This window comes from Ambystoma mexicanum, chromosome 12 (genome assembly GCF_040938575.1).
Source record: "Ambystoma mexicanum isolate Mex_15411 chromosome 12, UKY_AmexF1_1, whole genome shotgun sequence".
NCBI classification, from domain to species: domain Eukaryota; kingdom Metazoa; phylum Chordata; class Amphibia; order Caudata; family Ambystomatidae; genus Ambystoma; species Ambystoma mexicanum.
Window position 1 is genome coordinate 592,460,713 of NC_090936.1, and position 27,499 is coordinate 592,488,211.

The 27,499-nt window shown below is 46.1% G+C and overlaps 1 protein-coding gene across 2 annotated transcripts in view; it reads left to right on the forward strand.

The window, feature by feature from the left end:
• Window positions 1-27,499, forward strand: part of CARNS1 (carnosine synthase 1) — a 240,657-nt gene that overhangs the window by 152,217 nt on the left and 60,941 nt on the right. The window contains exons 5-6 of one of the 2 annotated variants that reach the window (XM_069628962.1): window positions 11,483-11,955; window positions 24,062-24,266. In XM_069628962.1, coding sequence (XP_069485063.1) covers window positions 11,483-11,955; window positions 24,062-24,266 — 678 coding nt within the window. The remainder of the gene's footprint in view (window positions 1-11,482; window positions 11,956-24,061; window positions 24,267-27,499) is intronic. The other variant, XM_069628961.1, reaches the window with a different exon arrangement.

Consider the following 27,499-nt stretch of genomic DNA (forward strand, 5'->3'; position numbering starts at 1 on the left):
TCGCAGAGATCGCGAAAAAGTCCAGAGGGAGGACAGGAGGAATCAACGTGGATGTTGAAGTCTCCAAGAAGGAGGAGTTGAGTGGTCGAGACCAGGAGTGAAGAGGAGAGGTCCGCCCACTCAGAGAGGAAGGAGGAGATCTGACCAGGTGGCCGATAGATATTAGCCACAGTAAGGGAATGGCTAGGGGTGAGAGAGAGAGAGAGCCTGAAGACGAGGCATTCGAAAGAGGAGTAGGCCTGCGTAGGAATGACAGAGGCAGGAATCCACCTGGGGAAGATCAGGGCTACACCCCCACCAGAACGGTTGGACCTGGGCGCGGAGAGGATCTTGTAGCCATCAGGGAGGAGCGTGTCAAAGCTTGTGACAGAGCTGGCCGTGAACCATGTCTCGGTGAGACCGAGGACATCGAGTTCAAGTTCATCCAGAAGGCGGCAGATGTCAGAGGAGTGTTTGACAGCTGAGCGGAGGTGTGGAAGGAGCCCGAAGGGGCAGAAAGGGCAAGTTAGCCGAGGAGGAGGCAGCAGGGGGAGGCAAGGAAGCCTTGGGGGGGGGGGAGAGGGGACAGCAGGAGAAGAAAGGAAATTGATGAGGCACGGGAAGCGTCTATCGAAGAGGAGAAGGTTGGCCTGGGGGCCCTGGACCAGGACGGTGCTGTTCACATAAACATTAATGATGACCTTAGAGGAGTGGAAGGAGGACAGGAGGGCATCCCACCAGGTGCCACCATTAATAGGAGAAAAAGAGAAAGGAGAGAGCAGAGAGACCATATGTAGGGTGAGGGAATGATAAAGAGGATGTCAGTGAACGTTTTCCTGGAGGAGGCACTGGTATAGGTGTCAGCGTAGGGAGGCCTGGGTTGGAGACCAGGATGTCCGCTTTAAACATCTTCCTACCAGATTTAGTGAGGAGGGCAGGATAGTCAATAGAGAAGCAGTTAGAAAAAATAGGAGAGACAGAGAGCACCATAGAGTAGAGAGGAGAGGAGAAAGGGGGAAGGGTAGGGAAAGGGGAGAACACTAGGGAAGGACGCAGGTCAAGGTGCAGGCAGACAAGACGAGACAGCGAGTGACAAGACGGTTGAGCAGTTGGGCAAGACGACGACACCCAGAATTAAAGAACTATCACGATGCAAATTTGTAGAACAGGAGAAAAACACACCTAAGTTTGAGAATCCTGAATCGAGGGAGAAAGGCCTAGGTTTCACAATGCATGGGTTGTCAGAATACATGCCGCCATTGCCCCAATAAAACACATTATTATGCTGCTAGTGCCCAAATCAAATCCTGCAGTCTGTCTTAAAATATGCCCACTGTGAGAAACCTGAGGGTTTTCTCACTCCTCGACCCCTTGGATTCTCTGCACAGGTGTACATGGAAAGGCAATCGTTATTGGATCCTGACCCTTGGGGCAATGAAGCGAGGGAGGATCACCTGGCTGGAGGGTACTTGGGGACTGGAGTGAGGTGTCCTTGGGCAAGACATGGTATCCCCCTTTGCCTAAAGACAACCAACCCAACCCTTCCCAAACCTTTATGGGCTATTGTAAGCCTGCCCCCCTCATTTCTCCACAATTGACACTAGACAGTACTGGGGACGAAGAAGAGGCAACTAAGGACAATAAAGAACATGCTCTTTTATGACTCTAGTACTGGGACAAGGAAGATGCCTGTTAAGAGCAGTGGAGGTCAGGCAGACATGTCCCTTTAATGAGGGTCAGGCAAAGTTGATTGGTCATCCACACCGGCAGCCTGTTAAAGGTCTGTTGGTGTATAAATGGAACCCAACACAGTGGCAAATGGGAATGATAGGAGAAGGACAAGGAGGCCGGTGTATGCAGCAGGGAATCCTAAGGCGCAGCTTCCTGAACCAGTGAAGAGAGCCGTGCTGGAAGGCTGCCGATTTCCTTGCCCATTTCCTTTTTACTCACTGTGCTCATTCCCCTGGGGTGGAGGACCATCCCAGGAGTGTCTGAAGGGCAGGAACTGAAGCCCCGACACCAAAGGAAGAAAGGTGTGTGATCTGTGCTGCAGCACACATTTGTAAAGTGACAAGTGAGTTTCTGAGGATTGAGAAACCTGGTGCGCGTGTGCGAGAACTTAAGCCTTTCCTGACCCGAATAGGTTGTGTGTGGCAAGAAACACGTTTTCGAAGGTCTCTGAACATTGTACTATTCAATTAAAGTGAAACAAACCAATTATCAAAGAAAGAGGAATACTTTCTATCAGAGGAGTCACGTGTGGCAAGAAACTTGTTTTCAAAAGTCTTTGAACTTTCAAATCTTCAATTAAAGTGAAACAAACACTTCTTTAAATTAGTGTAGGCGTGGGCGGACCCACGAAGGCGCTTCCCCATCCAATTGGATGGTGTGCACCTATCCACCATTCAGCATTCAACCCACGTAAACTCACAATTCCTCCCACCGCCCTGTCTGCCTCACAAAATCCAACAACACACTACTCCTCCTCCTGCCACTCACCCCGTCACCTCCCAACAAAGCCTTCCCACTCAACTCAGCCACACCCTGCGCAGACAACCAAACCCTCATCAATTCTCTCTCTACAGCATGTCTCTCACACCTAAACAGAAAATGTTCCACAGTCTCAGACACTCCACACACCGCACAGTCCCTCGACTCTCGCTTCCCCACTCTAAACAGACAGTCATTCAGCCCCATATGCCCTATTCTCAATCGATTTAGCATCACCTCCTCCCCCCTCCTCCATTCTAGACTTCCCGGATCCACCTTTACTGACACTTTCTCACGAATACCAAACATCCACCTGCCTTTCACCCCACTCACCCACTTCTCCTGCCACTCATCCATGACCCGCCTCACCATCACTGCCTTCATCTCATCCACACTCAAAGGCAACCTTACATCAACCGCTTCCCTTCTCATACCCTCACCCGCCACCAGATCCATTAACTCATTTCCCAGAATGCCGCTGTGACTGGGGACCCACGCCAACTCCAGATCCATCCCCCCACGCACACACCGATCAATCTTTCTCCTGATATCCAAAATCACACTTATATTGGTCAATTATCAAACAAAGGGGAATATTCTGTTTCGCATTGATCGAGTGTGGCAAGAAACACGTATTCGAAGATCTCTAAGCTGTGAACCATTCAATTAAAGCGAAACAAACAATTCTTGAACTATAGATGATGGGAAAATTAACCCTAAGCAAGAGAAATAATTATTGAATGACGAACTGAAGTAAAACTTTGCAACCATTACAGAATTAACACCTTTGAAGCCCAAATATGGGAAAAGACACTTTATATTCAAGCAAACCATTATATCTTGAACTGTTAAATGAATATTACAATCTGACCAATATATTAAACAAACCACTGTATGCTGGAATCAATGTGACTTTACAGATTCCACAAACAAGAGATATTGAAGCCTGATTAGCAGAGGAATTTTCAAGTTATACGCAAGCTGCAAATTATGTAAACAAACTTTCAAATCAACATTAACTGAACTATGGGAACAAAGCTACTTTATGTTTTGGTTTGGACTGTGTTACTTGGTACTTGGGGAAGGGCACCCCGAGTCCTTATTTGGGGAAAGGCCTAAATAGGACTATTGCATCCTAACTCTAAGAAAGGCAAATTTGAGACTTTGCTTTTTTGAACAGTTTTATACTTGGGGAAAGGAGCCTGATTTCCCAGTGCCACGGGCTATTCCAAGCCCTGGGGCCTGAAAGTTAGGCGCCGGTAATTTCGTTAATCACCATTCCCATTGAGTACCATACGACTCTATGAGAATGGGGACATGGAAGCACAGCACTGTTGTTACCGGTGCCAGTACTTCTGTGGCGGCCTTGCCTGCCGTGACCGATCTGCCCGGCAGGTTCAGACCTGGGTGCTGGTTAAAGTACGAACATGACGCAGTAATTGCAGTGATGACAGCAGGGCATATCTAGGTGCAGTACAGTACATACATGAGCTTGTAAGTGCAGTAGCGGTGGAAGAACCCAGTTGGCAGCACATCCCTGAGTGGTGCAGTACAGGATGATCTATAGATCTTGCGAGAGAAGCTGAGTTTTCATTTTTTTTTTAAAGGACAAGTGGGAGGGGTCTGTTCTAAAGGACATAGGAAGGGCATTCCACTGTTTGGCTGCTACAACTGGTAAACTGCGACCCCCTGCCTTTTCTCGTTTGAATTTTGGTATGGTGAGGAGGTGCGAAAGGGTTGAAAGGGTGGATCTGTTGGATTGATGTTTGGTGAATTTGTTAGTCAGATATTTGGGGACAGTGTTGGTTAAGCACTTGTAAGTGATGGAGAGGGTTTTGAACATGATGCAGTCTCAAACTGGCATCCAATTGGCCTTTCGTCTGGCCAAGGAAATGTGCTCTTCTTTGGGTAATTTTAGTGCCGCGCTAAATGCATTATTTTGATGATTCGTAGTTCTTTGACATTGTCGGTGGCAGAACCTGCAAAGAGTGAATTACAATAGTCTAGTATAGAACAGATAAGAGCTCTGGCTAGCGTGACACAGCTTTCAGGGGTTAGGAAGGGTCTGGTGGCACTAATACGTTTAGTGGTGTAGGCTGCTGACAGGGATGTTGCATTGACTTGTCTGGTTAGTGATAAGGAGGAATCCAGATAGACAACTAGAGTTTTTACTTCCTTCAGGACAGGGATGAAGCTCCCGTCAATAGTGAAGGATTTGTAGTTTCCGTCCAGTTTGTTTATTCTGGTTTGTGATCCTACTACTAGCAGTTCCATTGTTTCGTCATTCAGGAATAGTTTGTGTTTAGCCATCCATGCTTGGATCATTTGGTATATTTTGTTGAGGGTGTTGGTGACGGTGTTGTAGTTGCCAGAGATAGGGAGGAAGATCTGTGTGTCGTCCGCATAGTTGGTGTAGGAGATGCCTTGTTTGTCCAAAAGGTCTAAGAGGGGCTTTGTAAAGATGTTATAGAGTGTTGGTGAGAGACGGAGCCTTGAGGCATGCCACATAGGACTGGGGCTAGGGAGGCAGCAGCTAGTTTGTAGAAGACCCTCATTGTGCGGTTGAAGATGAAGGACTCAATCCAGGCTATGGCTATGGTGGAGAAGTGGGCTGCTGAGGAGAGGTGGTGACATAATATTTTGTGATTTACTAGATTCAATGCAGTGGAAAGGTCAAGTAGGAGGAGAATGGCTAGGTTGCTCTTATCAATGATCTCATCCATTTGGATTTTTAAGTCTGGAAGCGCTGCCTCTGTACCATGTCCTGGGCAGAAACCAGATTGGTGTAGGCCGAGGAGGCGGTTAGACTTGAGATGTTTCTGTATTTGCAGGTATGCTGCTCTGGCCAATATATTAAGAAGAAAGGGGACGTGGTGATGGGGCAGTAGCTGGTAGGGATGTTAAGGTCCAGTGTCAGTTTTTTTTAGAAGTGGGAGGACCCAAGCATCTTTTAGGTTATTCGGGGCAGTACCTAGTGCAAAGGAGTTGTTGATGAGCACTGTGATGAATGGGGTGAATTACGCCACGCAGTCTTAAGGCCTTTGATGATTTTGGTGAATTCTGGTACAGAGACTGGACTAAATACAAATAGGTTGAGGGGTTCAGGCAGAGGATTGGTAGGGTCAGATGTATCTGGAAGGTGTAGTTTTGATTGTTTAGTGATGATTTTGTTTTGGAGTTGGGTGATTTTGTCAAGGAGTGCTTTTTGGACTTAGCGCACCATGTGGTGTCCTTGATGCAGCGGTCTAGGGGCATGATGGGGGAGTCGAGTTCCCGTAGGATTACAAATAGCTCTTTCGGGCCTGATTTTAGTCTTTGGTATTCGCTCATTGTAGGTGATGCTTTTTGCTTGGAGGAAAGTTTGTTTATATGTTTTGGCTGCTGAAGTAAATTGGTCTTTATTAGCCCCTGTCAGTGAAGTTTTCCATATGGTTTCTGCCGCTCGGTTGGTGGAACGCATGGCTTTGAGATTTGGAGTGTACCATGAGTTCAAGTGCGCTTTCGGTTTAGGTTTGCGCATGTTCCTTGGAACTACCTTGTCTATGGCTATAAGGAGGGTTTGGTTGTAGAGTTCTACCATGCGGTTGGGATCACACGCTGACTGTTAATGGTTTAGGATGGAATACAGCAGTCGCAGCATTGTTTTCATGTGTGATGTTGCGAGTGGTTCTTGATAGCGTGGCAGAAACCAGTTGAAGAGAGGCTTCAGTTGTGGTGTATTTAGGGAAGGAGAAGGTGATGATATTGTGGTTGGTCATGGGGTAGGGGTGTTGGATATGATGTTGGTCTTTCTGTTCATATCTGCCAGCCAGTCTAGCGTGCAGCCTGTGTTGTGCGTGGGGCAGGTGATATGCTGTGTGAATCCTAATGTTTCAATCGTGTTGGTTATGGATTGGGCATCATCATCTGCAAGGTCATTGAGGCCTAGGTTAACGTCAACCATGAGGATAATTCAAGAGGAGGGCTTGATGTTGTTGGCGAGGAGAAGGGAGATGTCTTCATCAAAGGATAGTAGTGGGCCCAGTGGCCTATAGATAATATGGAGGGTTAGTGAGGTGGTGTTAGAAAATGTGAGTTTGGTCGAGAGCAATTCTCCCTAGTGAAATGCTTGGTTGGGCAGTTTGCTAATGGACAAGCCTATTTTGACAATGAGGGCCAAGCCTCCTCTTTTGGCGAGAGGTCTATCTCTCCTGTAGATGGTGTAGCTATCTGGCATGGGGAGAGAGAGGGAGGTGCCGGAGGCTGCATGCAGCCACATTTTTGTGATAGCTAGCAGATCTAGTTCGTTGGTGGTGATGAGATCGAAGATGTCAAGGGCATGAGCTGGGAGGTATCTGGCATTGATCAATGGTCCTTGGATATTTCCTGTTGCGGAACAGTTGTTGTTTGGGGTGCTGATAAGGTGATTAACTGGGTCCGAGGTCCGAGGATTGTGGACTAAGGTTTGGGTGTATAGCTTTGTAGAGCAGGAGGAGGTGACGAGGATAGGGTGTGTCAGGTCTGAGACTCTGGTGGTTGGAGTTGATGTGGCATTGAGGATAGGCTTGTGGTTGAGTGGGGTATCGGGCTGGTCAGTTCTGATATGCCTAGTGCGCGCCTAGTAACGTTAGTGGACTGTGTGATGATGGGGGCCGTGGCTTTGATAAGGGTGGCATAGGTCATAGTGGTTGTTGGCCCTGGGATGCCGAGTTGAGGCAGGTAGTGACAGCGAGCTCAGGGGGGCGGGGCATGGGTACAGAATATACACTCAAAGAACTAGCACCAGGCTCAAATGAAATGGGCTCATGCACAGTATGGGCACTCAAAATATTGGCAGCAGGTTCAAATGAACAGGGCTTGGGCACAGTATGGGCCCTCAAAACATTGGTAGCAAGTTCATGTAGTGTTATTAAGGTCTGGATGCTGGAGGCGTGAGTGATGTGCTCCATGGTGAGTGTGGGTTCGTTAATAGAGGGCATGGGTTCCGTTGTGTGCGGTGCACAGGATCTTCCTGGCTTCATTGGTAGGATCAAGCGTAGTTAATGTGTACGCTGTGGCTTTTTATGATTGCTGTTAGTGCTGGAGTGGCAGGTGTGCGCAGAGGTAAGGCGGCCAGTTGGGCAAATAGAAGAGTGACTATAAAGGTTGGGGTAGGACGCCAGAGGATGACTTCGGATAGTGTGCACCGCTAGGCACATGTTTCTGTGGCCTAGTGATCAATGGGCCAAATAGGCTGGCTTTGTGAGCGAGCGCGAAGACGGGCATGAGTGATATGCCGATGCAGCAGGCAACAAGTAAGAAGGCGGCACAGAGTATGGATTGGTAATGTTGCAGACAGACGTAGAGCAGGGATTAGCACCTTCTTACCCGTGTGGCGTGGTGATCGCTACATGATGGTAGCTGACCCAGTGGCCTGACAGGGCCAGACAGGTAGAAGTCTTATGAAAGGGCCTTCGGAGGGGGCCGGCTTTGCCTGCCGGTGCTCCCTCGTAGGCCCTGATGTATTTTTCTGCGGCCAATCCACAATGATGAAGGTGGAGCAGCCTGCCTCATGTTAGATTGTAGTGCGGCGGCAGCCATTTTGGAGCGGAACTCGCTCTCCAGGATAGAGTTGTAGTGCAATGCACTGCGGGTCACCGGGGTAGGCTCTACCCTCACAGGGGCCCTCACCACAATATTCAGCCCTATACTACAAAACAATCGAAAACAATACAAGACATCAGCCTTCCTCTCTTGGGAGTACTCCCAATACTCAGGGAGTCTTCAGAGTCAAATAGCAATTTCTTGTGCTTCTGGTCCTTTCATCAAAGGTCCCCTTCAGGTTTTTCCAAGTATCCAGCTCTCCAGGACACAGTTTGCTTCCACTGGACACAGACTCTTAGCAGGCACAACTTCTGGGGCTTTCTCTCCTAACTCGTAGATGCCAGAGTCTTTGTTTCACAATCTCCAACAACACCTCTATCTTCTCCCAGGTGGAGTCTTCCTCCTCTCTCAGGGTTGACATACTAGAATTCTTCAGTTCTTCCTGGTTAGCAGTCCCAAAAGGCTGGTAAGCTGTCCTAAAAGGCTTCCTCGTGACAAGCACCAGTATCCCTTCCAGTCAGGGAGTCACACTAGGTATGTCTACCTCCCTGAAGTCCAAGACACCAAATTACTGGCTGCAGCCTCTCTTGTACCCATGAGGCTGTGGCATTTCCTGCACACTGACTTCTGATTGGCTCTTTCCAAAGCCTCCTAGGTTTCTCTGTTCTGATAAGTTAGTTGGGTAAGGACCACTTGCACCTGCATGTGTTGTCATATTACCTCTGTTGGAGGCTTGTGCCCTGAAGTGCCATTTTGGATTTCTTTGGACAGTCCATGTGGCTCCTCTTTTGCGCGAGGGACATACGTGGATGAATTAGGCTTTAGGCACTGCTTACAGGGTGAGGGAGCTACTGGTATTTGTCTGTTTGATCCGTGATTCTTGCCTGGTGCCATGTTCCTATACCGGCTTGGTTGAGCAGCGTCGGCTCCATGATCCACAATGTTGCAATTCCTAGATGGCAGCTGGGACTTGGAGTTCTCCCCATCCAAAGGAATGTCATACCATCCAATTCAGCACACACTGTTGTATCGGTCTTATGTATTTCTGTCTGTGTATGTCTTATGTATTCCTGTTTGTGCAGGTGAGTGTTGAAGGAGTATGTTAAATGTGTGTGTGTGATGTTACATGTAGAATGTGTATGGTATGAACATCAAAATGTCTAGCCCAGTGCCCAGTGTTCCACAGCCAGACAGTTGGAGAGATTGGACCTGGACAGTGGGCACTGGTGGGCCTGCCCCTTAATATCTTAAGGACTTACTGGATGTGACTGTGTAACTTGAATAAAGTACCTATGAAGACTTACCTGAGTACCCGGAGAGTGTTCTTCATAACACATACCCTTTCCCATGAATTCAAACTCTCCCTAACACTCACAAGAGGATAATGGCTCAGAAAGTCGGCGATATCATGTTCATTGCCCTTTTGATGAATCACCTAAAATGTGTAGGTTTGTAAGGCAAGGAACCATGGCATGATTTAGTTGTTATGTCTTTATTCTTGGCCAACTAGACCAGAGGAGCATGGTCAGTAACTAGTTCAAATCTTCTACATCCAAGTAGTATTTTAAGGATTCTGTGTCCCACTTGATAGCTAGGGCATTTAGCACAATTGTAGAGGATTTCCTCTCCCAATTGAGCAGTTTTCGGCTGGTGAATAATATGGGGTGTTCCTTGTTGATGGATATTTGGGATAGGACGGTACCTTGACCGACCGTGGCTGCATCGGATTGCTGGATGCAAACGTCCAGCATATTCAAGTGTGGTGGTTACAGATGCATTCCTTGAGTTATTGTAATGCTCTCTAATCATGTTGGCTGCAATTCAGTCTGTTTGGCCGATTTTTTCATTTTTCAATTAGAGGTGCTGCTATTGTCAAGAAAGATGGACCAAACTGGCAATCATATCCAGGAATGATGTATGGTCTTTTTCGGTTGCTGTTATGGGCACATTCCAGACTTCCTCAATCTCCATCTCTTGGCATTGGATAAGGCCATTTCCAATTAAGAACTATAGGTACCGCACATCATTTTGGAGCAGATGGCATGCCTTCCTCAGGATTCGCGCAATGGTATACAGATAGTTCATGTGCTCAGCTAAGGTAATGCTATGGATTATATCCATATAAGCACTAGCAAATGACCGATAGGTTTGTAGAATGTGATCCAGCAAACGTTGGAACATGGCTGTGCTCCATGCAGCTCAAATGGTAACACTATGAACTGGAGAATCCCCTTAGGTGTGGAAACAGCATTTTATTCTTTATATGAGCCAGTGGTAGGGGAACATGCCAATAAAATGTGGTTAAATCAAGGGTGGGGCTGTAATTGGTGTTCCATAGGCACTCGTTAAACTCGTTGGTATAAGTCATCAGGTTGGCATCAAAGGTCAAGATGTTATTGACCCTTCGAATGTCTATACAAAAACAACATGATCCATCTTGTTTTCCTAACAACAAAATGGGAGATGGCCATTGGCTATTGAATAGTTCAATCAATTTCAGTTTCAGGCAGAGCATTTAGCCTATCCCTCCTCGCTCAATTACTCTTTAAGCACCTGCATGCAACTAGTTTTAAACTAATCAGCTGTCCCAGTGGGGTCAATATTTTATGGAAGAACCCCTCCTACCTTCTGGGATTCTCTGAAAAGACAAGAGGAAACTGATCTACCAGGTCCTGAATATCTTGCCTTTCTTCTGGTCTGATATTGACAGCCAGTCATTTTCAAGATACTACTGATTGTCTTGCCTTAGATGTGGGGAAATGGATGCTGTTTTTTCATATTTTGGATATGGCTAAAGTTATTATGTTTCTGGTCGCATATATTGAATAAAGTATCATAGGTTAGTGTTTTTAGTTTGACACTGGATTTTCTTGGATGTTTCTTTGGGGATTTCCAAAGTCTCTCTAAATATGTTTGCAGATGTATTTCTTTTGTCCTGCTTTTGGCCAAACATGACAAAAATAAAAAAAAATTAATTGATTTTTATTTAATCCTATTGGTCCGCCTCTTCTGCAAGCTGATCTGTCAACTGATTGCATTCAAGATACATATCTTGGCAGCTTGAATGGAAGACTCTTGCTTATTTAAGTTTTTCTTTTATCACTGTTAAAATGATACGGATATATTAAGATCAGCTTTCTCCGCATTTGAAAACGTTTTGTTGTTTATTCCGACAATTCCATATTTCTGTATGATTTACCTGCTGTTATATGGGATCTTCCTTTGACCTGTTACATTTTTATTGTATGCACTTTCAGTAAAATTAAAAAAAGTAAAGCTGGCATTTCATCTAATCAACACACTTTACCTTGTTTTTCTTCTCACTCCCCGTTTCCCCTTTGCTTTCCTTCCTTCTCTCCCACCCTATCTCTCCATCTCCCCCCACTCTCACATCCCCTCTGATAACCCTCTTGTACCTATCGCTACATTCCTTGTTTGTTTTCGATCTCAGGTGACATGCTGCTATGCCTCTCTCCGGCTTGGCTTTCTAAGGTGCCATCTGCTTCCCACCACAGTGAATGTACCCTTCTTGTGCACAAAGCAGTGACCTTTGACCTTGGGGGGCGGAGCTACCTGGATGAATTTGAGGTGCCGCGCCGTGTGACCTATTTCACCGGCTCCTTTGGGATGCCCCAATGGGAAAGCCTACCAGGCTTGGTGGCACTTGGCTGTGACCTGGAGTGCCCCTCTGGGGGCTCCGACCTGCTTGCACACATTCTGGAGGACACGCTGAGGATGCGCCTGGTACTGGACCGCTCTGGTGTGTTGGTGCCACCCACCCTGGCGTTCACATACAGAAGAACGCATATGGCAAGCGGGCATGTGCGCACAGTGATGATCAGCAAGAAGGATGGGGAGGAAAACCTGTTGCAGGAGGCAACTCAGAATTTCCTGCAGTCCCAAGGCATGGACACCATTCGGCAGGTAGGTCAGAGAGAGTGCTTATGAATCCCTTGTGTTTCCTAATCTTGGTATCTGCCCTCCTGCTCCCCCCTCGTCCTTCTCTGTATATTGCTTGGTCTCGGTCTTCTTCAAAGCCTTTACACATCTGTTTCTCCATCTCCCTCTTTCCCTGGTTCTCTTTCTCGGCCTCTTTTTGCATCTATATGTTTTCTTATCCCCTCAATATAGTCAGTTACTGCTTCGTCAAGTGCCTTCCGCTCTTCTATCCTCCCCTCTTTCGGCCCTCTTTCATGATGTGTTTCTTATAATCATACTTAGTTTGAATTTTGAGAAATGCGCACCCACCACATGGAAACAAAGTTTATCACTCAACATAGAAAACATAGAAATCATAAACATAGCAACAGCATTTTGTAAAGGGGCACAATGGGCAACCAGGGGGAACCAGAAGACACCTGACACTCGATGCAGGCTTTAATGCCCGTGTCTGCGGTGTCCAGCCTAATGCGACTACACTTGAGAAGCGGCAACCTGCCATGGCCTGCTTAAGTAGCAGATATTGAGAAAGACTTCCGCTTCCGGGACTGTCAGCCAATAGCCAAGTGGATCCTGAAGGACTACGGCAGGCAGTTGGCCATATACAATACGGCTTTTCCATGCAAAGCGCTATAGGACCGAGGCGCTACCTGAAACTGGGTCTAGATCCCCATTAGGAGACAGTGCCGGTCACTAATGATTACAGTTACGAGCTCAAAGCAGCCAACAGGCTGAGCTCGTGGGTTGCCATGTCCTGCACTAGCTGGAGTCGCCTTAAGGAATGGCATAATCGGTGTTATACAATGAATGTGCTGAAACAAAGGGAGTAACCAATGAGTCATGGTAAGGCACTAGAAAGAAGTGGTATGTTATGTAGATTTATAATGCGCACAGCTACCACCCAGGGGCAGTCTGCAGTCGCCCTGTGGGTACAATCCAAGAAGCACTTGGTAGTATGAAAACTCTGTAATGACCAGTGTTGTCTGACGCATGGACTTATGCAGAGGCGTAGACAGGTTAGGGCCTGAGCGGGCAAGTCCCACCCAAAACCTGTAAATGCCCACTCAGCAGCACTGCAAGGGCATTTACATATGTCAACATCACTGTCATGGGCGTAATTTTAGGGGGGGGACAGGGGTGTTTGTCCTCCCCAAATTTCATGGCACACCATTTTGTCCCCATTCATTTGGCTGGGGCACCTTTTCTTCAGATGCAATGTCCCCCCCAACATTTTCATCAAAGTTAGTCCACTGCGGTGGGCCCAACTACATTAGCTTCAGGCTCCACTTGTTAGACAATCCTGGCTACGCCTCTGACCTAATGGCACGGCTGGGATGCAGTCAAAACGTGTGTGGAGGATGTGCAATTCTGGTGCTGCGGCTGAAACTGCATTGAGTCCTTGCACACCCCGCCCCCCGCCCTCCACCGCACACACTACTTGTTCCAATTCATGCTCAAAATACCTCAACAGTAAAACGCAGTCCTACTTTTCTGGATGCTCCCTGGGCTGACGAAAACCAAACTTGCTCCAAATTCCTCTTGCTCGATGCAGCCCCAGTAGTGGCAAAAGTTGGTAGTCCAAGGAGTCAGATTCCAGGTCGTTCTGCATATGACCATATGTCCCAAGACCAATCACCTTACAAACATTGCTCTTTCAGGAAGCAAACAAGAAAACACATCTTTTCTCGCACTCAATAGTAACAGTAGTAAATGGATCTGGGCAGGTGTGTCTGCTCTCTATGTCTATGGATTGGGGGATGGCTGCAAGGTACATGTTAGTGGTAAATGGATCTAGGCAGGTGTGCCTGCTCTCTATGTCCATGTGTTGGGGGAATGGCTGCAAGGTACATGTCAGTGGTTGTGGATGCATGATCCCCATGAACGTTGACTGTGTCAGGGAAACTCCGCGTAGAAGGAAAGGAGAATCAGGGATTTGCGTTTTTTGCTGCAAACTAAAAGAACACAGGACTATTTACTTTCCACCTCTGCTGAATTAACTGATTTGCAAACTGCACTTCTTGTCTTCGTTTGATGTATGATGAAGTGCCTGGGACCCCCTCTAAACCCTCCCACCTCCACCCCATAAGAAGAAGACAGAATGAGTCCCCCAGATGTGGCACCCTGGGAGAATCCAGGGCTGCCAGAAGAAGAGAAGGACGGAGTCCTGCCGATGTGGAATGGAGACCCAAACTCTCTGGGGAAACGGCATGGAGGAGACCGTTGACCCTGCTGCTTGAGGAGACACATGGAGGTTCCACCTTTCAGACTGAACCGAGTTGGGCCGGTCTTTCTCAGTAGCAGCTGCCTCCTTGTGGAATTCCCTTCCCTCTTGCCCTCCAGAAGATGGCTGACTACTTGCCTTTCAGGCGCTCTTCAAAGACGTCTCTTTTTCAGTTCTCTTGTTCCACCGTCCTGTTCAGGTTAGCTCCAAGTTGCGTTCGGGCGTTCATTGTGCTTTACAAGTCTTGATAAGATAAGATGGAGAATGGTGTATGGAGAACGGCTGACTGACCACGTGCTGAAGCGCTCCCACCAATCGGACACAAAGGTGACGTCCTCTCCTGCCTGCTATGCTAAGAGGACGATGCGAGCTTTGAGCAGAGTTGATCCTGTGCTGTTACTCAACAAGGCTTCAAAGGCAAACCCTGCAACGAATATTGAAATTTGCTAGATCCCATGAACTGCCCAACACCAGAGCAGACCACACAGAGGAGGCCCAGAAAACAATGAGGTTGAACAAGGCAAGGCCATTTGTGATCACCCTGTATTGCAAAGCCAAACTAGAAGTGCAGGAAACCAGTGCAAACCTCTGCGGAAGCTACACACAAATCCATGGACTTTGTTTGGGCATTGTGGGTGTCCTCCACCACGCACTGGCAACTGACTGGCACACGGTCAAACATGTGGTCGATGCTAGAAGCTGAATCACTACTCCAAAGTGTGCCGTGCAGCATTTTCCGCGTTGAAGGACTCAATATCACAACATTGAAGTCCACGTTTTACCAAAATGGCTAATGTACAACTAACAGGGAATGCACACTCCAACATACCTATGGAAGAGGATGTGGGAAAGGGTTTCCTCATATCTGCAGGTTTGTGTCACAAGACAGGCAACAGACAGCAACCTCACTGCAAAATGACTATCTAATCAGTGGAAGTGCCTTGTTCTAATAGACGGCCCCACAAGGGTATAAATTAAGGTGGGTGATATTAGGGTGGCTGCCCACGCAATTTAAAAAAAAAAATCAATTTGGGGGTTGGGGGGGAATTCGACCAAAACATTATTTTGGCTTTGTTATTTTTCTTCTCACTATTTTTACGTAGAACCTTAATAGACACCAGAGCACTGATTAATGTTATGGCGGTAACTCAATTCATGGCGTTCTGCCAGTATTCCCCAGTTGCCAAGCCCCAAGGGAAAATCTTGACATGACATATAATGGATCGACAGCATTACCCTTGGAGGGCGCCTTCATCATTGAAGTCCAACATGACCAAGACAAGGTAGAAGCAACGTGTTACATCACCTCTGAAGGCAGAGATACATTACTCACCTGTGGCCTGGTGCAAGCCTTAACATTTGCATATTACATGGATGGAGTGTCGGAAGTAGTTGTCAAAACATTGGTGGAAGATGGTGATCTATTTGGAGGCATTGAGGGCCTGAGAGAACAACCAGTGTGTCTACACATAGGACCCATGGTCCAGCCTGTGGCCCTGTGTCCTCAGAGAGCTCACCTCCACCACAAGAAGATGGTGAATAGTGATCACATGATTCTGAGCAGTGAATGGGACAGGCAACTCTTCATACGTGTATTGCTGATGTGTAAGTCACCTTCTGCAAAAACAACAATCAGACTAGAAGCACAGAGCCACCCAAACAGAAATTAGCATAGAGAAGAGCTCCAGGAAGAAAAGGAAAGAATCCTGAAAATTAGAAGATGGAATAGTGATGGAGCCGGGGTATCGGGTGCAGGTGGAGGAGGGGGGGTGAAGGGTCTCAATCATCAAGTCACAGAGCATCAATAGCTGTTGGTTAGCAATAGCCACACTTGGCTAATACTTACCAATACTCTAAACTCTAGGAACATTTGAGGGAAAGAGAACAAAGTCTAACAAACAGAAAGAGGACTTCAAAAAATATGCAAAGAGATACTCAATGTAAATAAAAGCAGACTTGCAGAGGTTACAGGGGGGCTTGGTATTCAGTCATGATTTCACCTGAAAAGCATTGTTTACATTAATTTCAACAGAAACATTTCAACAAGTGAAAATATCTTTATAGACTTGTAGTTCGATGAAAAATTGTTTCCAAGAGCTTTTTCGGAAACCTAATAAAACACATTATTTTATAAGTAATTTTTTATTTGTACAGGAAAAAAGGGCATCGACCCAAAATATCGTATCTAGAGGGTCATAGATACGGGTTTGCCGCATTCGGCATAGGTATAAAATACTAATGTACATCCAAAAAAAGTGGGTAGACTAGCAGATTGTTTAAAAATATGAATGCTGTTTACGCATATGCCTAGGCAAGAGGTGCTCTAAAGAAAATACTACAATTCCTCACTCCATTACACCACAGACAGCCACGGCGTGACAAAAAACACAAAATACACAGGGACCTATCGGGACAATGAGCTTGTTACTAGCAAGCTCATTTGCCCTCGCCGGGGCATTACCCAGCTGACAAGGCTCCCTCACTGCCACGGCTCCGGGTTTCCTTCTGCGACTGGCCGCTATGGAAAGGGAGAAGGAACTATGTGTAGTCCCTTCTCCCTGTTCTATGGCGGCCATTTTGCTTGTTTATTTTGTTTCCATTGATTTCAAATGTCACAATGGAAAGGGAGAAGGGACTACGTGTAGTCCCTTCTCCCGCTCTCCGGTAGCCATTTTTTTACTTTGTTTATCGAGTCGGGAAACGGTCGCAGCGCCGTTTTTTGACTCGAGAAAAATTGCATTTAGTACCCTGGTATGATTTGCCAGGGTACTAATGGCATTATGACCCTCAGAGGGGGGCCATACTGGTCGGTTAATGCCCCTGGTGCTCCGTTAAAACCTTTGCTTCACTCAGGCTTATAACTATGGCCCGGGGGCATTACTCGACCGGTAATGGCACCCTCCTCGGTTCATATTGCCTAATAAGAGGATTTTGAGAAGTCCATCTCTGCCCTTGAGCCTGATTGAAGACTGGAGAACTTTTGGGAAGAATTCCTTCTGGCTGCATGACTTTCAGCATAATGGGGTTAGGTTAATAGTAACAGATTCTAGGGTCGTAGCCAAGAGTAAACTTTGAGAAATGTCGTTTCTAATTTTCCTCATATTGGCTTTTGGAAAACTCACACGGTTTTGGGAATGGGAATGGGTTCCAAGGTAGTTCTTTTTACCAGTGCTTGCCAAATAACATCTGCTGTAGTACCTACTTCTAGAATGCCATTTATTGGACTTTCCAGTCCTATGATGTCAGAACCTGCGGCCCACTGCTAGCTCCTGCAGGCTACGCCTTTCTGTCTTAAGATGGCAGCTTTTGAGTGTTCCAAAATACAGTACATAACAGAAATATGCTCCTCAAAATGAAATGACACAATTTTTTTTTTTTGAGTATTTAATCAAAAATTTGATTTTTACAACATCGTTTCTTTTCTCTTTCTTTTGTCCGAATTTGGACATCTTAATCATTTGATTCTGTAGGTTAGAATTTCTGGTCGCTTTGCAAGGAGAGTCTTAGTTTTCATTTCGCTTCGCAGTGAGTTTTTCTGTTAAAGCGTCAAGGATTTTGTATGTCGCTAGTTGCCACGATGTCCGGTCACCACTTATCATCCTTTTCCACCATGTATCTTCATCAGTTACTGTGGAGTGTTGGCAGATATATTTCATATAGGGGTGGCGGATATTTGTCAAGCTTGGGCAGGACAGTATAAGGTGGCAAATGGTCTCTTTCTCGTTTCCACAGAATCTGCAGGTACTAGGATTTCGTTGGTGTCCACAAGATTCAGCCTTGCTCTGATTATAAGATTGTGTGCCGCTCGGCTGGGGAATCTTTTGATGTAGTTCTGTAGATCGTCACGTTTTTTCCATAGCGGTGGTAAGTGAGAGACACGCTTTTATTCTGAGGCTGCATCTAAAGTGCGAATCCAGTCCATGTCTTTAGTTTTTTTTATTATTCTTGTAGGATTGTTAATCAGATCTTCTTCTGTACATTCAATGATTTTCAGTAGAGCTTGGTTTTCGTTTTTCCATTGACTTAGCATGATGCAGCTTCCCTCTAGAATTTCTTTGGACACCAGGCCGTGGAGAAAGGAACAGTTTGATAGAATGCATTTCTTATATAGCATCAGAATGTTGCAGTCTACAGTGCCTTGAAGAGAAAGCAGACTGAGTTCTCGCCGGATCAGTGTGATTGGCGTTGAGTCCGGAAGGGCAAGGGTCGTCCTCCAGAAATAGGCTTCCAATTTGGGCCAAAGAGTCTTGGGTAAGCACGGCAACGCTTCTGATCCATATGTAACCATGGGGACCACTTTTTGCTTGTAGAAGTTCAGTAGCGGGATGGTGGAAAATTTACCAAATTTTCTGTCTATTGCTTTGCCTTTTGTTGCCAGGCTTCGGATCTTATCGAACAGGGATTCTTGCATAGACGTTTCTTTTGCTGAATTGTCCAGAGTTACGCCAAGATATTTGAAGCTGTTTACTCTTTCAATTTTCGTTTTTTCCAGGAACCAGTTGTATTTGTCCCACTCTCTGGTTTTGCGCTCCATCACCATGATTTTGGTTTTGTCGGTGTTGATTTCCAAATTGTTCTCGTTACAAAATAGTTGTAGATTGGTGAGTTGGCGCTGGAGGCCTATGGGTGTTAAATCCAGCAAAATAAGGTCATCCGCGTAGAACAGTCTACTGATGGGTGTTTGTGCTATTTTTGGTGGGAAGGATCTGAGTGAGGTTTCGGAATGTTGATAATCTCCCATGTAAGCGATAAAGAGGGCCGGGGCCAAAGGGCAGCCCTGTTTGACTCCTCTATGCATGTTGATCTGAGTGGATAAGTTGCCTTGCTGATTTAGTCGTACTTTAATGTTGGTATCAGTGTGGAGTGCCTTAATCGGATTTAGAATGTCGCTTGGGCAGCCCCAGAAAGATAGTTTCTGCCAGAGTCTGTTGCGATCGACTCTATCAAAGGCTTTGGAGAATTCTATAAAGGCTGAGTACACTTTTGGGTGGCCGTCTTTTATTTTGCTTTTCAAGATGGTTAGGAGGAAGATGTTGATCGTGGTTCCCAGTGTTTTTTTGAATCCGGCTTGGAAGTTGTCATTGCACAGAGCTTCTGTGGCCCAAGATTGGAATTTTTTTAGGAGAAGGGACCCGAAAACTTTCCCTATAGGGTCTAGTAGCGCGATAGGGCGGTAGTTTGTAGGGTCTTGCTTGTCGCCTTTCTTATAAATCGGGACCACTATTGCGGACAGCCATGTAGGAGGTATCGATTGTGCAGCCACGCATCGTGTGAACACGGATCTTATGAATTTGGCCCATTCGATTGGATGTGATTTCAGGTCAAAGTTGGTGATACCGTCAGGTCCCGGAGTTCTGGATTTGTTCAATTTTTTAATGATGTTACAAATGTCATCTAAATCGTCCAGCTTTGTCCAGATGTTAGTTTGGTTTAGGCGATTCAGGTCAGTCGACAATGGTTTCGGATGCTCGTATTTGGATAGAGTGTTTGGCAGCTCAAAGAGTGATCTAAAGTGGGTGGCCCAAGTTGCTTCATCGATTGAATTGGTAATTTCTGGTCCGGTAAACGAAGATGTTTCATTGAGTAGAGACCAGAATTCTTTTGCGTTATTGGTGCAGATGGCTTTTAGCATGGTTTCGGCATCTTGTTGATGCAATGTCCATCTGTGTCTTCTCACCCAAGATTTATATTCTCTCGTTAGTTCTTTGATGGTTAGTTCTCTGTTGGACGGGGGAAGTGTTGCTGCTGATCTTTTTGCTTTCCTGTAGGCACGGCGTTTGAGAACCAAGAGTTTGTCGTATGTATGGATGGGTGTTTGAGTGGTTTTGCTTGGGTTGGTTCGCTGTGTTATGTATGAGATAAGCAGGGGAGCATAATCCATGGTTTCGTGTTCAGGTGTATCGTTAGTTTTTGAGTAACGATTTGTCAAGTCTCTTATGCTTTGAGCTGTGAGACGAAGTCTATTTTTTTGATTATGTTGTTCAAGTCCATACTCCATTTTATCTCGGGTGATGAGTGGTGGTTTCCATGTGGTTACCAGGATGTTGTGGTCGCTGGATGACGTTAGCTGGACATCAAAAGAAGTTGCTAAGGATAGCATGGGTTCGGATACAAAAGTATAGTCAATGGTGGATGTCGAGTTGTTGTTTGTCCATGTTGGATGACGGGTGTTGCTTTTATACACTGTATCCAAATTGTGAAGGTGTCTAGAATTCATCAGTTTGGTCCAAGCTTCGCCTCGTCGTTCACTCTGTGTGTTGGCTTTAGTGGAAGTTTTACAAAGGTAGCGGGCGCCGCGAACTCTCAAGTGGTTAATAACCACTGAACAGGTTATCATGTCTGTTCTTGCGAGAGAGGGGCGCCCGCTACCTTTGTAAAACTTTAGTGGAAGTTTGTTTGCATTGGGCGTTTAGGTCGCCACATATTATAATGTGGTATGTGTTGTAGGTGGTGCGTACCTCGTCCACAGTGGATTCAATTAAGGCCAAAACGTTTTTTTCATCAATTTCCGCGGGATTCCAGTAGACGTTTAGTATTGCCACCGGGATCGTCTGGTGGAGTGCTTCCGCGTTAGGAGGGAGTTCCCATGTTAGCAGTAATGCCTGCAGTGAATAGTTTGAGACGATAATGGCTGTTATTGCCAGGCCACTGTTGATTCGGCATGCAGTTATGAGGCCTGAGGATGGTCGGCCAAGTGATCGTTTTGACGCTGGTGCCAAACGAAGGTCAAAGCCATCGAGTGATGGAGTTTTGGTCAACCAGGTTTCCTGGAGGCACCACAGATCTGCTGATCCTAGGTTGACGTCGCTAGGTGAGGTGAGGTGTTTGAATCCTCTGGTGTTCCATGATTGTAGTTTCAAGTCACGGGGGAGTCTTTCTTGAGTAGTTGTTGGTTCTTGTAGGCTGGATCTGTCCATGAGTTGCTATTTCGATCGATGCGTTGCCAGTGCTTTTGGGAGCCAAGCCCAGAAGCTAGATGAAGTCGAATTTTTGGTTTTTGGTGTAGAGGGCAAGTTTTGTGGTAAGTGGATGGTTTTGGTAAGGTTCTTGTGTTGGTCGTGTCGTTCCTTTCGGAAGGCTATTTTCGCTTTTTGGTTGTTTTTAGTAGCAGCGTCTGATATGGATGGAGTTCGGGCAGTTTGAGATGGAGGTTGAGACTGAGTTGGTGGTAGCTTATCTGAGTTTTGTTGAGCGGTCATAGTGGTGTTTCGGTATGAAGGTCTCTGTTCATGTGCCCTACCATTTATGTTATGTTTGGGTCTTGGGTCATAGGCGTTTTCGCTGTTACGTGATTTCTTCGCTGAGGGTATTGTGTGTTTGGAGTTTGGGTTCTCGTAGTTGCTTTGTTGTTGAGAGAGATGATATCCCAAACTGCGGAAGTCCCTTTCTCGGTCTAGCAGTTTGTTTTTGATTCTTCTCGAGATTATGTGAAGGTAGCATGTAGCTCTTCCGTGATAGTGACTTGGTTCAACAATTCTTAGATCATCTGACGTTATTTGGGACAATTTTGGAACAAGATGTATCAGCGTCAAGACTCCTCTTCTGTTTAGTGTGACTTTGTCTCTGTTGTCTTTCGTTTGTTCAACTTTCAGGATCCACTTTTCCATCTGACGTTCGGAGTAGTTGGAATTATATTGTGTGTTTGTTTTGGAGTTTTGTTGTTGAGTCGAATAGACAGCATTTTGTTTTTGGCTATTGCTTCGTTCTCGATTTCTTCGCGATGATTTGGGCGAATATTCTGGGGCAGACGATCGGTCGGGTTCGTTTAGATTTTTTGGCTGGTGTTGTTATCTTTTTCAGCACGTGTTTTTTCCTTTTTTTGATCGATCTTCGTGCTGACGAATCTTAGGTGCGTATTCGTTTTGTTTGAATTTGTTATTTGTTTGATTTCTGCCGACCGTTCTATCTTTTGTCGACGTTCTTCTAGGGTTAGGAAGGTCAGTGGGCTTTCTTGTTCTTCACGATTGTTGTTGATCCTGGGAGTATTATTTTCCTTGTTCGGTTTGGAAGGGTTGATATTTTCTTCTTGTTGGTGAGGTGTATTGCTCGTATCGAGTGTTGGATCTAGGTGTTCTGAAAGATTCATTAGGTATGAGTTTTGTAGGAAGTCATCCGTTGTTGTCGGTGAGCCCCTAGTAAGTTGAGTAGTGAGAGAAGGTTGAGAGCTCAGTGAGTTGATCAATTGGTGGGATGCGTTTTTTTGGGAAGACTGCTGCCTCCTGGGTGGTGTGCTGGGGTTGGATCTTTGATTTGTGATTTTTTTTGTTGGAAGAGGCTTTTTGTTAGTAGCGTCTGAGGCTGTAGGGTTATTTGAGTTTTTGGATCTGGTTGCGTCAAAGATTGAATAGGGTTGCTCCATTTGGTCTTTGGCCGCTTTGCTTCTGTTTTCTTCGTCGTCGATAACTAGGACGATGTTGGTGATAGATCCGTTTGTGGAAATGGGGGGATGTTGTAGCGTTTTTTTGGAGATCGGATTTGTTTGATTAGCTGCCATATTTTTGTGTAAGTTTTCAGCTGTGAGATCAATAGGTAAGATAGGTGTTTTAAGTTGATTTGCTGTTGTATCTGGTGTTGATCGTTTTTCTAGGAGATTCAGAGTTGATTCTATTGTCTGTAGGCGTGCGTTGATATCTGCCAGGTTTGTCCAGGGAGTATTCTTTATGTCTTTTTGAGCTGTGACGTGACCATCGAGGAAGGTAAGTTTCGTGTGGATCATGGCTTGAAGTACTGTTTGATCTTTTAGTGTTTCATTTAGCGATTCATAGAGTTTGGTGAAGGGAATAAGGGCAATTGATAATGCCGACATATATGATAGTAGGTCCGGTTTCTTTGAGGGTGTTTCATTTGTCAAAGCAGACGATTTTCTACCTGGTCCATGTGTGGGAGTGGATGGCAAATAGAAGCTTGTCCTGTCCGGGCGAGGGTCATACTCGCGATGTGATTTCCTTTTGTCTCTGGGTTCCTGAGGTGGTCGGTTTGTGTGGTCAATTTGTTTGAGTTCATTTTGGTCTTCTGGTTCTTGATGACTTGAGTCTTTTTGTTCAATTGGTAGCAAGGGTAAGGGGGTAGTTATATCCTGTAAGACTGGGAAGAGTAGTGTTGACATTGGAGGGGATGGAGGGATAATTGTTTGTTTCTTGTTTACGGCGGCAACTGGGACGATCTCAGAGTCTGTATCCGCTTGAAGTTCATTTGGTATTGGGCTTGTAGGAACGATCACTGGAGAAGATGAAGAGGCTGAGGTTTGTGGTATGAGCGGGGTTGACCAAAGGTGAAATCGTCAGGAATCACTATGGTGATTGTTTTGTCTGGCTTAGAATTGCCTTCTGGATTGGCAGGTTGAATATCTTTTTGTCCTGTGTGGAGTGACTTTGCTTTTGGAGGAATTGGTGTAACCTTTTCACTTCCTTCAATTTTTCTGTGCTTGCTGAGAGGTTGTAGGTCGTGCACTGCATCCAGTAATTCAGCATCTGTGAGCTCATAACGCGTGTCTGTGTGATTTCTCTCATTTTTTTTTTTTTTTTAAAGAACTTTGTCAATGTTGACAATGGCGAAAGTTTTGGTCTAGTGTTTAGGATTTTAGTTATTACTTTCTCCGCTTTCGTTTTAATGATGTTTTTTGTGTTGTTGTATTGTTTTCACGAGTAGATATGGCTTTGTATTGCCGATTTCTTTTCTTTTCGTCGTCGTTCACGCTTGGCGCAGACGTTTTTTTGGGTTGGTTGGGCTTGTTTTGTTTTTCTCAGTAATGACACAATTACAAATATGAGTATGAAGAAAGAGTCCATGTCAAATTGTTCCAATCACCTTAAACATAAATGTGTCCTACAGCCAGGTTATCTGCTGACACCCTTTTGTGTCTCCCTATAGGTGGCGGTGCAGGCTTCTGGTTTCCGATGGAGTGGGAGGCCCACAGTGAGCTTTCACCAGAGTGATGACCTCTCTTCCATTCTTATGGCGGTGATCACTCTGCTGCACAAGCTGGAGGAAGGAGAGAGTGTGCTTCTGGAGTCTGTCTGCTTGCCTTTGCCAGTGGTGCGGACGCCTGCTTTGGAGACGCCCGCCGCTTTCAGACGTAAGAACAATGCGATAAGAGCGGGTAGAGGGAGGGAGGAAGCAATTAACCTTCTAAACCCTCAAAGGTGTGCCATCATTACAGGATTCAGAGACAATGCAGCTCTCTGGGTTGCAGCACTAGAGTCTCTCACAGGGACTGAAGCCTCCAGTGAGGCTGCTTACAGACTTCCCACTAGGTTCCAGTTCCATCTCCCCCCAGGGACAAGTTCCCCTTTCTTGATCTTCAAAGACTCCACAGCTTGTTCCAGAATGTTATTACACTCCCATCTCCCTCTGCCAATTACAACCCTTCATTAATATACATATGATCCATGCCAGATCACTCTGGGCAACACCCACCCTTTCTTCTTCAGGCATACGCCCTTCTACAGGATTCCCACCATGTCCTGTTTGTTGGCATCTCATGGACGAGGCCTTCATCTTACCTAATCTCCCCTTGTCTTGGCTATAGCCTTGGACACATCACAGTCACTCACTTTTATTTGCGTGAAACAATGAGGCTGTGAACCCAACTGAAGCGAGATTGCTTTGCACCATGACAGCAGGATATGGGCGCCTTTGCCCACTGCCCATTGCCCACACCCCTGCTCTGTAACCCCGGATTGTGAACAGAACGCATCTTCTCTCAGAAGGGAATGTGTCTGCAATGTTCTTGGACAAGGGAATCAGCCCCACTCTGCAATGGAAGGCATTGGGGAATGTGTGTATGCCGTGGGGTGGGAGAAGGCAGCATGCATTAAAGGGTTCGGGGGGAATGGGGGTTGAGCATGTGGGAGATGCACGCATTCAAGAGGCTCATTTCCAGGTCTGTCCCTGCAACAGAAGGCAGTGGGACACGGTTTGAGATGGAAGACTGCCTGGCATGGGAGAGGAGGGGAGGAGTTGCCTTGCCTGGTGGCATCTGACATGCCTGGTAAGAAAGGGCAGCATGGGGCAGAAGGCTGGGGTATAGTTAAATGTTAAATGTTAAAGTGATTAAGGGGGGAGTGCCTCCCAGTGCAAAGGCACGAAGCCAAAAACCAATCAGTAAATCGGGGGTCGGATTCTGAAGCGACACCGCAAAACAACCAAATATTTTATTTTCTTCTCCTCTTCTTCTGCCACTATACTTTACCTTTCCTGCATCCTCTTTATCCCTGTCTACATCTATACATCCATCTCTATGCATATCTGTCTTTCTGCAATCCTCTCTCTAATCTCCATCCATTTTAAATCTTAATCTCCAACCCCTCTCGGTCCCTCGCACTACATGCCCACCTCTTTCCACACTGTCTCCACAACACTATCTTTCTGTGCACCTTTCCATCTGTTCCCTCTCTATTCCTCCCAATATTTCGTCAAGCCTTTCCATCCATCTTCACACATCTAAATCCCTCGTAACCCACCCCATCCTTCACCGTCAATTGCCGCCCATCTCCACACCACACCTTTCTTTTACATACACTTTTCCATCTATTCCCTCTCCATTCCTCCCCATCCATCTTCACACCTCTCCATCCATCTTAATCCTTCCTAATCCTTCACCGTCAATCAACACCTATCTCCACAACACTTTCCTTTTGCATACACTGGCCCATCTAGTCCCTCTCCTTTCCTCCCCATCCATCTGTGCACCTCTCCACTCCTCTTAAACCCCACCCATCCTTCACCATCAATCACCACCCATCTCCACAACACTTTCCTTTTGCATACACTTTTCCATGTATACCCTCACCACTCCTCCCCATCCATCTCTACAGCTCTCCATTCCTCTTAAACATACTCGTCCTTCAGCATCAACCTCCACCCCTCCACACCACACTTTCCTTTTATATACACATCTTTCCCATCTATGCCCTCGCCATTCTTTCCAATCCAGCTCTACACCACTCCACTTCTCTTATCCTCCACGCGTCCATCACCATCACTCTCCACCCATATCTATACCACTTTCTTTTTACATACTTGCCCATCTTTTCCCTCCTCATCCCTCTAGAACATGCACTCAGCTCTCCATCCCTATACATCCTTCTCCAGCCATCTTCACGCCACTCTACCTCTCTCCACACCTCCACTTCCCTGTCTGTCTTCATCCCTTCCACTTTCTCTTCATCCTTCTTGCATTTCTTCCACCACCACGACTAACAGTTCCCCTGCATCACACACCAACCCTCCCCCCCATGCACCTTCTAATTGCTGCTCAAATACTTCTATCCATCCATCTGGATTCCCATCTGTACCTTGCAGCCCCACTCTATTCCTCGCCATCCCTTTTCCACCTCTCTACATACCTTTCTATCTCTCACCCCCCTTTCTTCTGTGTTAGCCTCACTTCCTCTTAATGTATCTTCATTTCCCTGCATCCGCCTCCATTCCCTCTCCTCCACCCATCTCCTTTGCAAATTATCCATCTAAATATTCCATCTCTCTGCAGCCCCCTCAATCCCACGCCTTCCCTCTCAAAACCTCTCGTTTAATGTCATCACTACCTGCTACGCCCCACCCCCTCTACTCACGCCCCTTGTTCTCGCCCCTCCACCCTGCGTCCACCATAAACAAAGCCCTTACTGTCTTCTTTTTTTGCTCTGTTCTTCATCACACATCTCATCGGTTTGCTGATTGTTTAACTTTCTCCCCCCGAGGTCCCCTGTGCTCCTCTCTTTTCTTTACCTTCCTTTGTTTTCTGCCACCATTGCTTCTCTGTATCTTGCTCATTTCACTCGATTTGCTTGCTACTCTTTCCTGACTGCACTTGACTCTCCAGCCATATTGTCTACTTTCTTCCTTCATGTCTTTTCACCCTCTCTTCCATTGCCCTCCTTCTCTTATACTTCAATCTCTCTCTCTTCCTTTATCCTTTTTTGTTTCCCGTCCTCTCTTTTTTTGTTCCTTCTACGACCCTGCCTATTGCATCCTCCCTCAGTTTGCTTTACCTCCTGTTCTTCTTTTTTACTCTCTTCACTTCACCCTTAAATGTTCTACCTCCCTTCACTGTCTTTAACCCTATCAGTTCTTCCCTCCATGTCTTCTTTTTGCTCCCATTCCTGTTTACATCCACAATTGTATTGACATCTTTTTTTTCCTCTTTTCACCCTATAGCCACTGTCTTGACCTCTTATTTCTGTATCTTCCTTTCTTTCATTTCGTTCCTTCATTAATTTCTGGCCATCCCTTCTCTGTCTCTCCGTATTTCCTCTTTTCCTAACTCAGTCTAATTTTTCTACCACCTTCCCTCCTCCCTTCCATCTTTTC